Source organism: Cottoperca gobio, chromosome 8 (assembly GCF_900634415.1).
Source record: "Cottoperca gobio chromosome 8, fCotGob3.1, whole genome shotgun sequence".
NCBI classification, from domain to species: Eukaryota; Metazoa; Chordata; class Actinopteri; order Perciformes; family Bovichtidae; genus Cottoperca; species Cottoperca gobio.
Window position 1 is genome coordinate 11,290,565 of NC_041362.1, and position 14,633 is coordinate 11,305,197.

At 41.7% G+C, this 14,633-nt stretch overlaps 1 protein-coding gene across 1 annotated transcript; it reads left to right on the top strand.

Annotated features, from left to right (window-relative positions):
• The first annotated feature begins 1,142 nt into the window (after window positions 1-1,142).
• On the top strand, window positions 1,143-13,815 carry nptx2a (neuronal pentraxin 2a). The gene is made up of 5 exons (XM_029438051.1): window positions 1,143-2,009; window positions 3,778-4,024; window positions 7,801-8,045; window positions 10,837-11,016; window positions 11,590-13,815. Exons 1-5 carry the CDS (start codon window positions 1,563-1,565, stop codon window positions 11,815-11,817), a joined length of 1,347 nt encoding a protein of 448 aa, XP_029293911.1. The 5' UTR covers window positions 1,143-1,562; the 3' UTR covers window positions 11,818-13,815.
• The last annotated feature ends 818 nt before the right edge of the window (window positions 13,816-14,633 follow it).

Genomic DNA, 14,633 nt, shown 5'->3' on the forward strand with positions numbered 1-14,633 from the left:
TCAATGAACAAATAAAAATAATTACAGCAGCACTGCGTCCTCACATCAGCAGCCGAATGTGCACGATCATCCTAACCGAAGGAAAATATGTTATTGTCTGGCACTACAACAGCAGTTTCAAAACTAGAAATGTAAAAAATAAAAAATAAAAATGGTACCGTCCGAGAGCGTCCTGGGCCAATGAGAGAGCTCCATTATGAGTGCTGACTGTGTAATTAACACTCAAGAGAAATACATCTTTTATAATCTTTATCAGTATAACAGCTAACTCGAGTTTACCTATGACTGTATTCAGCATGGCCTTGGTGCCATTCAGCATCAACCGTCATGTTTTCACAGCAAGGTTTAATATGTCTGAATTATAAATTTAATTTGAACACATAAATCTGTTCAGCAACATGGCTCGAAGTCATTTCTATCAAAAACACAAATACTGTCATCTCCAGAGTCTAGTGTAAGGGGTTCTCTAATGTCCAGAAGCATGCTGTGTAGAAAATGAAAGTGCCTTTTATCATGCACAAATCAGTGAGTGTGAAAGAGAGATGGCAATGGGGAGCTGGTTTCAATTCACTTCACGCCATAAAAACTTCCCATTTGAACTGTGGATTTTAATTGGATTAACAAATCCTTAAAGTTTGACCTCAGACCAACAAGTGTGCCCTTTTGGAAGTAAAAATATTATAATTTTGTTCAAAGTAATTCAGACTCTGAGGGGCATAGAGAGTGCAACAATCCCCTGCAGGATCTGGAAGTTAAGTTATCAATCATTACTATCAACCGTACTGTTAAATCACGGGTAGTGTGGTGCTTACGTTCACATCAGAAACAGAGCCTGTACAGTCCTTAAGAGACTGCTGCCAAACACACAAACAGGCGACCTACTAAAAATCCTTTTAAAAAACGAACTTGTTTTTGATTGACATCTTTAAGCTTTGCCACATTTAAACAGGTCACAAAGAGTCAATGAGACCCTTAGCGTGACTTGGATCCACTGGGCTTCAGTGATGACGCACCTGAAGCTGAATAACCGGAGCGCACAGATGATGAGCGGAAGCGCCAGTGCGCACCTCCCCATAATAATCTGGTTGAGCAGCGTCGCTGTCTTTTCAGCACCACTCACTGACAATCCAACCAGCCGGAGAGGCAAGACAGGCTCAACTGACTTCTCCGCAACCTTCTGTGGATTTATTTTTATTTTTTATCAAGATAACAACTTTTTTTCCCCCAGTAAAGGAGCTGTCAAATACCAATACCGAGTTTTCACCTGCTGAAAGTAAGAATTTAGATTTGTTGGTGTATTTCTAACAGGAGCGACCATGTGGTTGGTGGATGTATGATTTTATGATTTTTCACTGCGGATTCTGATTTGTTTTTTGCCCCCATGATTCCACTATAAACTTAGTTTGGTGTTTTTATCACACTTTGTAAAAACAATTCCACAACCACGTGAATAAACGTACTGAAATACGTGTAATATTTAACGGGAGACTTCAAAACGTTCAGTAAGTTATTTAGGAGCCTTTGTTTTCCTTTAATACGTGGCATTTGCCTATCTTGTCGGGATGCTGACTTTAGTATTTGGACTTTTGTACCTGGTCAGTGGACGCACGGTTCGAAGCCAGGGTGCTACAGGTAGTCGCTTCGTTTGTAACGCCATCCCCCCGGGCGCAGAGCCGGGCTGCGGGTATGGTCCTTCAGGGAACCGCGTCCAGAGCAGCAGCTCCGTGGAGGACGAGCTGCGGATCACGATCATCCAGCTCCGGGAGACCATCCTGCAGCAGAAGGAGACCCTCGTGAGCCAACAGGGAACCATCAAGGAGCTCAACTCCAAGCTGGCGCGCTGCGAAGCGGCAGTCGACGAGTCTCCGCAGGGCAAGTCCCGGGGTCAGGGCTCCAGACGGAAGGAATACAAGAACACGATGGGGGACCTGCCCCGGGACCCCAGCGAGACCATCGACCAACTGGGCAAGACCATGCAGAGTCTGAAGGGTCGGCTGGAGAACTTGGAGGTAAGATGGCAGCAACATGCGTAAACGTGCCAGAAAATCACTTTTGTTTAGTTTTCCACCGAAACCAATATTGTTAATGACTTCTATTAATACCGACCAACAAAGCCAACTGCAGTATATATTTGTTTGTTTTTTAACAGATACACGCGCCTTGGCAAAATCTTTTTAGCGCTTTTATTATGCCTTACTACAGATAGAGCATCGCACACACGTCTGATCATACTCTGCACTGCAGGAGGGATCGTGAGATCAAAGGGTCATGTAATACGCATGTCACACCAATGCGGTTTTTATCATTAAAAAATGTACTCTTATTGCGAAAACCGCTCCATAAGAGTCATCAATAAGAAACGAGCAACAAAAAAACGTGTTAAAGATGTAATCAACGCAACCTTGAATAATTTATGACTACTGCGTGTGTGTGTTCCACATAATGTTTTATTTGCAGTCATGTGCCTAATTATTCATACCAGCTGATACAATTATTTACTGCAGATTTCCCCTGCATCAAATGCTTCATGGTCTAATCGTTCATATATCCCTGTTTCCCTGAGAGCTTTACCTCCACCAGCCCTTTGTTTAGTCAGACCTCACTCTTGAGGCTCAGATATCACTGATATTAAGGTCACCTATTGAAGTGCTTTACATACAGCAGAAGGTTGATGTAAGCCATGGCTGTATCTCTTATGTCATATTAACAGTATAGTACATTTCTCATTATGTCACCGCCCTGATATCAAAATCACAATGCTGTTATTTAAATTCAAGGTTATTTCTATATACAGTATACTGCATTGCTGATCCATCTATATATCCCCCCACTCCCTCTCTGTCCTTGATTGGAAGCTTTAATGCCCAGATCAAATCAAGGATATACTGCAGCTCTGAGGATACATATTATATTGCATTTTAATCACATATCTATTGATCTGTATCTGCTTAACATAATGATTATTGCAAGACCGCTGTTGCTGATAGCATATGGCTCCCTGGAGCAGGACTTCTCTCGCTAATCAAAGCCATCTACATATCTCAACAATTGCATTCAGGATTGCAATCGCTTGCTTCAGCCTTTAGCGGCAGATTACCAGGGTTTAACTCATTTGAGCTATTCAGGTTCCGTTGTGTCAGGGAATATCAATCAAACTTTGTAAATGGGTCACAAAGTGTGTGAATTTCAGGCAGCAGGGCAACATAAACACAAGCTTTTGAAATGAACATCTGAGGGCCTTTTGTTGCACGGTAAAAGCACCAGTGATAAGCGTGGGCCTGTACAGTCGTTGTCTCCCTTTTTCAAAAAGCATCAGCGAACACGCCTGGTGTGAACTCTAGGTGACGTCACACATGGCGCCTACCTTTAATACCCGGCCCAGAGACGGGTGTTTGGCAGATCACCCATAAGTCCGCCGTGGGGACACGCTGTCTTCATTTTGATATTACTTTGACCAAAACAATGGTAATGAAAGGATATCAGGCCTAAAAGGTAGATACAATCAATTGCAAGCCAAAGTCTCTTTGGAGACTGAATGCTTGTTCGAGTCCACAAGATTAACTGGATTAAATGTCTGTATCTGTCACTCCCTTCTGCCTCCACACACTAACTATCTATCTATCTATCTATCTATCTATCTATCTATCTATCTATCTATCTATCTATCTATCTATCTATCTATCTATCTATCTATCTATCTATCTATCTATCTATCTATCTATCTATCTATCTATCCTTCAATAATCCTGTCTGCTCTGCAAACATTCCCACTTCCAGCAGCAGAGTTTGCGTCTCCCCAACACAAATGTTTCAGCTGGAGGTGTCTCGGCCCTGACTCCCCTGCCACCAGAGCTGCGGGAGCTACTGCGGCAGCGTCTGGGGGCGCTGGAGACCCAGCTCCTCCGGAAGGTGGCCGATCTGGAGGAGGAGAAGAGCCAGCTCTACAATGAAACAGCGGCCCACCGCCAACGCACCGAGAGTGCTCTCAATTCCCTCCTGGAGAGGATCACTGAGCTCGAGAAAAGTAAGTGATACAATGGGTGCTGAAAATTGTGGGCCAGATTTAGATGGCAGTTTTTTTTGTCAGCCAGATTTAGCACTAATTAGTCAATCCCTGTACATATTTCTGATGATGCAAGTAAAAAGCTCACAACACAAGTTTTTTTCTCAGAGCAGCTCCTGGTCTTGAAAAATAAGGCTTGGAAAGCAACACTGATCGTTTAATTAGTTTAAGAAATATTGGAGACTTGTCCACACTCGGGGTATCACTTTGATGGTATTCGTCAGAATAACACAGAATATCTTTGCCAAAAGCAAAATATTTTTAGAAGATGATCTCACCACTCAATGGACATTTCCTGTAGGCCCCCCGAGTCTCAGTCGATTCAGTCAGTGGCTGTTTGAGGGTACTAGTTTTAACCAAAGTTAATTGCTTACATTTAAAGGCGGTGGGCACCAAAGCACACCCACCTGTAGAATATAATGAGTACAATACACATATTAAGTTCAATTAACGTCAAGAAGATGCCAGAGAGCCATTGATTCAATTATACGGTGAAGTGTGAGGCTTTGTAGTGTGATGATCGAATACAATGAATTTGTAACATGCTCTGGTTGTCTCCCTGCTCTGCGCTTACAATAGGACTTTTCTTTGGAATGTAATAATGTGCTGGAGATCATTTCAGCAGGCTGAGTTTCACTGTTCACATGTTTACACATACATGTACAGTTACTCTTCCACTGTATGAGGAACAGAGGCATCAGCATGAGCTACACAAGTCACTGCTACCATGTATGTATAGACTAGGCCTACATTTGCATTCAACAATTAAAAACAGCCAGCCAGTTACAAGCTAACAACAGGGAAAGACTAGCAAAACATTGTTGTCCCAAAACATAAACACGAGTCACCCCCTCGCCTCCGACCCCACGGACCCAATCCAACAGACAAACTATCAAAATGCACACGGACACTGTACCTTAAACGTTATTGACAAACACTCAATGCAGCTTTCCGTCCTCTCTGAGGCAGACTGGCGCTACAGTGACTCACTATTGCTTCTCGAGGAACATGTGGTATTACAGGACATGCTGTTAGCTGATTAGCATGCTAATTTCAGCAGATATCTCTGCAGCACAACACGTAAACGTCTTTGAGAGCTCTTCACATTCTGTTGATGATGTTGGTTCATTTTTCGAAATGTTTTAAACTAAAACTTTGGCATGTCTTATAGACCTCACCTCAGCATGGTGCCACTTCTTCCAGCAGTCAGTGGACTCAATATCCCTGCCTTATAAATTAAAAATCTGTAACCAACTAAAATTAATGGTTACACTCTGGCGCTGACTTCAATTGTGAGGCAATGCTTTGAAAAATACATGATGTCTGTAAAGCAGAGGTCAATTCTGTACTAGATCCATTCCAATTTACTTACAGGCAAGAGATGGCAGGGATGATGCCATTAACAGTATCACGCATATCATTATTAAGCACTTGGAAGACCCCAAGGCCTATGCACGTCTGCTATTTGTTGATTTTAGCTCTGCTTGTACTATAATACGCTTCAGCCCCATCTGCTAATCCTGAAAGTGCAACAGATGTGTGTCAATCCTTAGATAATTAAGTGGTATTTTTCCATTGTGAATCAACTCCAGCAGCATGTCAGGGCTCAACAATACCCGTTCAGAATCCAGATCAATCAGCACAAGCGCCCCACAGGGTCGTGTTAGTCTACCCCTGGTTTTTCTTTTACATTATAGACAAATGAGGGAAAAAACAGCCACCTTTGGAAACACGTTTTAAAATGCTCACATGACACTGATATCCTCAGGGGAAACTGCACCAAGACAAAAACTTCACTAAAATATAAAGTTTTGTGCCATGGTCTGATGCCATCCATCTCATTTTAAATGAGAGAACAACTGAGGAGATGGTACTGCAGCCTAAGTCAGTGTGGGATTGTTTGATTGAACCATTAAATCCGGTCTGCTTTGCGTTCACTTGCACAACACCTTCAGCTTGAACGCCCGTGTTGAAAGTTTCTCGTTTACAGCAGACATCATAGTTTTTACGCAGACTCAGGGTGTATGGGGTGGATGAGACAATTGTTTTTATTCTACCAGACTGCCCTTACGTTATGTGGAGGAATGTACGCCAGTCCCTCCAGTCAACATACGAGCAGTCTGTTCTCAGGTAAGCACAAAGAATATCGTCTGATCCATCCCATATTCTCCACGACGAGTATGAGCTCGTACCCTCTGGCAGACGATATAGAGTACCCCAATGTAAACTCAACCATTTTAAAAACTCATCTGGGCACACCTCAATAAAACATTTAAATATTGTTGCTTGGGGCTGCAGGGGTTGTGCAACAGCTTCATGGTAGGATGTGAAGCATGGTGTAATATATTGCTTGTTCTTAACACTGGTTGTGTAATATGTGTAACTTCCCTACAGGACCAATAAAGTAGATCGTAATGCATCGTATCGTAGTGTTTTATAATGCATCATATTGCATCGTAGTGTTTCATAATGCATCGTATCGTAATGTTTCGTATCAATAAAGAATACAGGAGTAGGGTCCAGAACCCTGTGATCCTGAGAGGTTTGAGCTTGAGTTTATAGACGAGCAGTCTGAACTCAGATATTCTTTATTTTTCTTTCTTTGTGGGTCAAAGTGATTCGACTGGTTCTGCATGGACAAATCCTGGTTCTAACCATGAGCCCATATTGTAAACCTTTTAATCAGTGTTACAGCTGGATTATATAGCCAGAGGAATGGTTGTTATAATAGTAGCTAAGCCTCAAATACTCTGCTCAACACATATACAAATGTGGTTCAATACCATTGAAATATGCAACATGTTTCCTTTGTACAAACCCACTGCACGTCAGTCCATGCGTGGGGCTTTCACAACTCCTTTTCTCCTGTTTTAAGGTCATCTCTCTCTATCTGTCTGTCTGTCTTTCTGATGATTATCCATGTTTACTCCAGTTCATTTATTTTATTCAGTGTCTTTTGAATATTAAAACTCTTGTAATCTTTCTTTAATTGACCAACAGCTGAATCATTTATAAGCTGTGATGCATTTGGTCACAACTGACCCAGTATGAAACCAAACTAACATGAAAGCCTGAAAATAATAATCATAGAAGGTTTTGTATTTTTAGCCATGCTAGCAGCCGGCATGGCTCCAGGGATGGCAAAGTCGGCCTATCTGTCTGTCAGTCAATCAATTTTGGTCCAGACTGAAATAGACAGCTATTGAATAGATTGCTGTGACATTATCCATAGATATTCAAGTCCCTACAGGATACATTCTAAAGACTTGGGTGATCCCTTGCTTTGTCACCACCATGAGGTTGACATTTGTTTTAAATTAAAATATATGTACTGTACTGCCAGGAAATGTATTACAGGCTTTCACAGTCCTCAGAGGATGAACCAAATGATACACTAAAGTGGTCAGGTTGGGAACCCTTAGGTTTATGCATATTTCTCCTTTATTTAGTGTTGATTGAAATTTGACCAATGCGTTTTGACTGTAGCTGAAGTTATACCTTACAAACAAGTTTATTTCTCAGGATTCCCGGGATAGGGTTCTTCTGCTTCCGGGACAGATACTGTGTCATTTACAGGGGGAAGTATTAATCCCTACCTCCCATGTCTTTATTTGTATCACCATCCTCAGACACTTCCTGTCACAGTCTTCAGCATCATCATAAGAAGAAGACTGTCTTCATTGGATCAGGTCATAACATACCAAAGTTAACCATATGCAATCATTGTCCATCAACAGGTAATAATGCCTTCAAGTCACCCGAGGATTTCAAGGTGTCCCTCCCTTTGCGCACTAACTACCTCTATGGACGCATTAAGAAGAGCCTTCCAGAGATGTACGCCTTCACCGTGTGCATGTGGCTCAAGTCCAGCGCCAGTCCCGGCATAGGAACCCCGTTCTCTTACGGCGTGCCAGGCCAGGCCAATGAGATTGTCCTCATCGAATGGGGGAACAACCCCATTGAGCTACTGGTTAATGACAAGGTAGGTCCATAACGAGAAACTGTTGAACAGTGTTCTTAAATCATTTGTAGATGGAGATGACTTTGATTATTTCCCTCTGCCCTGATTCTCTGAAGAGGGAAGATGTATTCAGAGGCTGAGAAGCATTCATTACTCGCCTGGCAGCACTGTTAGCTGTAATGACGTTAGTAAAAGTAGATCAGCAGCAACGCTAATTAAATGCAAAGAATGCATGAATCTGTTCATGTTGCTCTGCTCTGTGGTATGAAACACGCAGAGCTACTGTATCTATATCAGAGCACAACTATGATACAGCTAAGAGGAGAATCACTGACCAACAGCTCTGAATATTTAATTTTGTAACTTATAAACATTTCATATCATTGACCCACATTCCACACACACACAAGAATAACAGCGATTCATTAGAGCAATTCTGCTGCCATGCATGTTCATTTGAAAGCCTCGTCTTCTTTGCTCTCTGCGGACAATATTGTTGCTACACAGTCACACGCTGGAAAATCTCAGTCAATTTACGGGATTTTAATTAGTACAACAGAAGTGTGAGAAACATACATGAATATTTTATACCGTTTAGCCTTAAAAGGAAAAGCATTGTAATTGTTATGTTGATGCTGTAATAATACATTTTCCTGGTGGCACCGTTGCTTCTCCAGTAGTGTAACGTTGGATTTGGGGGGATTCTTTTGTAAAATGTTCCCGCACTGGAGAGGATTCTTTTTTGCTCCCCACTGTCTTGTTTACGTTGGGCGTTATTGGCACAGGCAGGTCTCCTCACAGCTTTCCCTTCACCATGCATTATACATGTGTTCAAGTCAGACAGATGAGAGAAGGAGAAGGTGGGAGAAAAAGAATGAGAGTATGAGAGAAGAAACAGAGGGAAAGAGGGTAGGAAATAGAAAAGCTGCAGAGCTTTAAAGGAGACAGTGCTGAGGAGAGAGCGGGTGAAAGAGTCACAGATAAGAAGAAGCCGGGAGAAAGGGAGTTATAATGTATAAAGACAGCAACTGAGCAAAAGAGAGCGAGATGGAGAAGACAAGACTAGTGAATATGATTATCGTATGTTTGGCAGTACATCCTTGTGTTGAACTTGTTCACAGTGATAACAGGGTCCACTCAGGCACACTGTTTATGCCGCACACTGAGGGGGAAGCAGAAAGCTGCCTCGACAGGATTAAAAAAGTGCAAAGTTGTCTGTATTTTGTATTTTTGGGTGCCCATGCAGAGATGGAATCTTTATTATTATAAAGTAACATCTTCATCAGGAGTGTCGGTCCCTTTGTTCAGGAATATTGTCGATATGTCTCATGCTTTTAGCGAAGAGAAGCATGCTTAAGGCATCTTCATTTTCCAATCAAATGCGGCTGCCAGGAGTTTAATCTGTAATGGATCAACTGGTCTTGTACAACATTGAGTTCTTTTGGCAAGTGTGCACGTGTAATCATCGGACGCTTATAAATCTGGTGTTATCTGGAGGATGGTTTCAAAATGTTTGGTTAAACTTCATGCAATTCAATGCAGAATATTGTGGTTTATTTCCAGAATAATTCAAATACCATTCCAAAAGTGTTTCTCTTTGACACTGTGCACGTGAGCTCGTTCTTTACAACACCTTTTACTCTCTTGGTTGGAAGCAGATGCGTATGACCTTCTAAAAACATTTTACACTTATGTGCAGAACCTTATCTACGGCCTTTAGGAGCTGAAGAATAGAATGTCCTTTCAACCAGAAGTGAAATACATCATGGCCTTTTTCACAGCAGACATTTTGACATTTTACCGCAGGAGAGGTGCGTCTACTAACTCTTGCATTACTATCAGGTTTCAGTTCCAGGGCCTTGACATTATACATGTTCAAACACAAAGCAGAAGTTATACTTGTGCCTTTCCTGCTATAATAAGTCAAAAAGTCTTTATCTAATTCTTTTCAAAAAGCCAATAGGGAAATGTCTACTGTGTGATAACTGTAAGATTCTACCTTTTATGTTTTGAAAATGAGGTCATTAAATGTAGATGAGTGAGTCCTGTATTCATAGTTTATGCCCTGTGGATAATGTGTTAATATTAAGCTCTTTTTGTACAAAGCATCACGGCTGTCATATTTTCATTTATTCAGATTTCAGATCAGCTGCAGAATATTTGACAAGAATTTATTTTTTATTTAAAAATTCAAAATCTTCGTCAGTGATGCTCAGACTATTCTTATTCTGACAGACTTTATAATAATACTGTATGTTCCCTGTAATCCCGGTGGTGATAAGATACCACCTGGCATCCTTAATCAGGTCATTTGTTTCTGTAATTGCAAGTGAAAAAAACTTTATTTTCAGTGGCTTCCAATCTTTTCAGGTTTATATGCATCGGAGAACAAGATACAAGTGTGAAGTAATTATGTAGGCTCATAAGAAATGGGCTAATGAGTTACACACGTATAATCATGTGTTGCGCTGTATCCCCAGAGGACTATGATGTCATTGGTTGGTAGAATAACCAGTTGTTTTTCTTTGATCTATGAACAAAGCGCAAAAGCATAAGAGGACACTGTTTTGCTGTTAGCTACCCGATTGCTTTGAAGGATGCTCTATCCCTTGATTTCACCTGGGTAATCTAAATTGTATCTATCGCACCGGCTCATCTGGAGAATTCTCTGCTGTCCCTTTGAAGCCCCAACCCTTTTAATTGCTGTCCTTGTTTCTAACGTGCCGCAATTAATCTCAAATTTCTCTTGACTCATCTTCATCCCTCTCCCTGCCCTCTTCTCACTCATCCTTTGTCCTAAACTCCTGAGCAGGTGGCCCAGCTCCCACTGTCAGTGAGCGACGGCCGCTGGCACCACATCTGCATCACCTGGACGACCAGAGACGGCTTCTGGGAGGCTTACCAGGATGGCGAGCGTCTAGGCACTGGGGACAACCTGGCCCCCTGGCACCCAATTAAACCTGGAGGGGTGATCATCTTGGGCCAGGAGCAGGTGAGAGCACTAGAGAAGCTTAGGTGGTAAATAACAAGGTGTGTGTGTATGTGTGTGTGTGTGTGTGTGTGTGTGTGTGTGTGTTTTTCCTTGCGTCATTAAGATCCATCGGTGTATTCTCCCCTGAGTTCAGAGCCGGAGGCACAGAACGGGGAGCAGGGGAGAAAAGCCAGGGAGGCTCTTCTCACGCTATCATGGCCCTTTCAGTATTACCTCATCCCTTCTCTGTCTCTACACTGCACCTTTAGGCTCTCGACAGCTGCAGTAGAGGGTTAGTCGAGTGGTTAGCTCCGTGACAGGATGTATGTACTTAGGAAATGTACACTGACGTATGAATAATATCCTCAGAGAGCCATACTACATTAGTGTGTTAGTGTCATTCACACAAGGTTGATGTTGCACAGCATTGGAGAATGAGCAACACTTCGATATTTTTAAAATAAAAAATATGCAGAGTTGTTTGGCATTTCGATAAATAAAAATCAAACAGAATTGATTAATTTGAATTAAAGTCTGTTTACATTTCCTCGAGGAGTTAACTCACAAACTTTCATCTCCTCTTTCTCCATGAAGGACATAGTGGGAGGCCGTTTTGACGCCACCCAGGCCTTTGTGGGAGAGCTGAGCCAGTTCAACATGTGGGACCGAGTACTGCGGCCCATGGATATCGTGGGTCTGGCCAACTGCTCTGCTTACATGCCGGGCAACGTGGTTCCTTGGATTGATGCTAATGTCGAAGTGTTTGGCGGTGGGAGTAAAGCTGCTCTGGAGATCTGTGAAGATCGGGCTTTTGATTCCTAAAGGATCTGATGTAAGGATATTTAGCATCGCCGCTTGGATCCAGAAGCTAAGTATTCCGACTGTTTGTTGCTTCAGTCAAATCCCAAAGAAAAGGGCATCAGTGCAACATTTTTACATATTTTTTATGGTATAACTGCCAAGTCTCAACGACTTATTGGACTCATCTGTAGATGTGTCCATTTAATTTGAACCCTGAGGACATTGCAGGAGACTTCAAATTAGTGTGCTCATCTGAAGAAGATATGCTGTTGCATCAGTCTACTGTAATGATATGACCTACTGTCAATCTGTGCTTTCTCTTCAGTAGATCATCTTTCATTTGAGTCCTCTTTGAAAACAGCTCTTTTCGGTTGCATTCCTTATACTGACAATGCTGCACTGTATTCGTCGTGAATGTGAGCTCAAACAGGCTTTGATGTTCAGTGGAAAACTATTCCTGAGTTACATGGTGGAGTACTACATGCTGTGAGCTTCCTGGCTGTTTGATGAGGCACCAAACACAGTGAAATGAGATGGATGCTCATGAGTTCAAAGTGGACAAGACCAACTCTCGCTGTTGATTACTTTGAACCATGGCAGAAAGACTAAATATTATGCATGAGCCCCAGCAGTGAAAAGAATTCAGTTGAGAAGTGACAGTGCATGCTTTCTGTCAATACACAGTGCGTATGTGGTGCGTCCAAAACAAGCCAATGAAGCGTGCTGACAGCATTACGTAAGAGTGTGTGTGTATGTCCACGCGCGTATGGCTTGTCTTGCGTGTAAAAAGACTAGAGATTATGAGGGAGGGAGGACATTTTCATTCTTGTAAATCTACGCTTAATACCTCTCTGCCCCTTGAGCAGCTGCCATATCCCAAACAGCTTTATGGATGGGCTGGCTCTGCTCAGGTTACTAGCGATGTCGGACAGCTGCCCAGGACTGGCGTATAGACAGAGCTGTGGATGCCTGCCGACTGCAGTGAGGGCAGGGACTGGGCTTGACCTTCAAGGACAATCCTTAATTCCTCATCTGGGTAGTAATTATCTGTGTTCACGAATGAGTATGGCGGTGAGCAGCCACCGGTCCACTAGTGTTTCTCAAAGCTAAGTGCGTTGATAAAAATCTACCAACGTAGAGGAGATGTCAAAAAAAGAGCAGCACTATGGACATTATAAATGTCTTAATTGCCTCTCACTGAACAAAAAGACTAGTTTTATGATATATATTTTTAAAAGAATGTAGCGATATTAATGGATTTTGGCGCCGCTTAGTGAATATAATTGACGCGTTTTGCAGCTTGATATGCTCATTCTTAATGTTGTGGTAGACATTTGTCTCAATGCTGTTTGTCAGTGAAATATTGATATCAATCCCGGTGCTGGAGCCCCATAAAGTAACAAAGTAAAGAGGCAACAAAGACATGAACTTTGGTATCACCTACAGAGTTTCTTTTTTTCCTTACCGAGTAGACAATAGTGAAAAAGCCATTAAACATCTTCCATCCACGTTTAAAAAACAAATGCAGTTTATTATATAGTAGAATAAATATGACACAGATATGATGCAGTTGGTTACTGGACAGCGCAGAATGTTATAAAAGTTAGGGTGCACTTGTTGGAGATGTCACCCAACACGTTGTGATTGTTCCTCTTTTGAGTGTCTTTGTTAACAATGTTTCAATGTAAGATCAAGAGACGTCTTTCCTGTAGAAAGTGTATTTTTCTTGCTTTTTCTGCTCATGATTTTTGTCCATTAGCAGCACATTATGTAAAAAAAAAAAAATAGCAGAAGTACTGGTAGAAATGCTTTGTCTATATTGTGAATGGCCTTTTTGTGAGAACCGTATGTGCTTTTGCTTGTGGACCACTCAACCTTTTTTGTCAGTTTTTAAAGCAACAGCTCAGTAGCAGCGCAGACAACGAGGGACGCAAGAAAAAGAAAAAATGTGTCTGCTGTGATTGTTTGAAAGTCACCTTCATGTGCACTGCCCATTTAAGTTAAAGCAACTTTCTGACACGTGGTTGAATGTCCTTTTGCACCCAATAAAAGAGTGAACGCATTTTTAGAAGATGTCACAATTAAAGCAGCGACTCAATAACGTGAGAGAATAGCTGAACAGCTGTTTGAACAGTTGAAGCATGTTTGATTAAAATATCGTTGCACATTAGTGATGAAGTCAGAGTTGACCTTGCCAAGGTCGCGCACCATTAGTGATTGATGTTTATTAATAAGGAAACTTTCATCTTTGATGGAGAATCTTAACAAAGCTCATTATTTTCGACATTTCTGGTCTTCTCGCAGAGATGTGGGTGTTTTGTCCGGTTGGTGCAGACATATAACTTGTAGGACTAGCCATAATAAACATGCAAGGATACGTCCTCTCATCTGGGCAATGTGATGCTGTCAACAGTGGAAAAATCCTCTGGACTGGCAGTCGTCCAGGTGGAAATGAAAAAATCTGCCCATGCGGATTATAGGAGCTGCTACAATATAGGACACTGTGAGACTTCTTCATTCTCCTCAATGCTTTGTGTTAATGCTACATTGTGTCGGTGCTGACGGCCCTGCTTTAAATACAACAATAATCTGAGGCCTCCGATACAATGTAGAATATGTGTGTGATGTTTATTTTTTTAAAGCATATTCTGTACTTCTAATTTTGATTGCGTTGCTGCTGTAACATCCACTGAACATCCCAATGTTCTCACATGTTAAGTACAAATTAATTATTAAAGAAAACATTTCAACTTGCGTTTAAATAAATGATAGTTACATTTGTTTGTGTAAAATTGTTATAGATTGTAGATTCTGCTCAGGAGTCTGAAGAACAAAAG

What these genes read in the sequence shown, in the direction of transcription:
- nptx2a (XM_029438051.1), top strand. Translation starts at nt 1,563, where the DNA reads ATGCTGACTTTAGTATTTGGACTTTTGTACCTGGTCAGTGGACGCACG. An exon ending in AGCTACTGGTTAATGACAAG is followed by an intron (nt 8,046 to 10,836) that starts GTAGGTCCATAA and finishes ACTCCTGAGCAG; the next exon opens with GTGGCCCAGCTCCCACTGTC. An exon ending in TCATCTTGGGCCAGGAGCAG is followed by an intron (nt 11,017 to 11,589) that starts GTGAGAGCACTA and finishes TTCTCCATGAAG; the next exon opens with GACATAGTGGGAGGCCGTTT.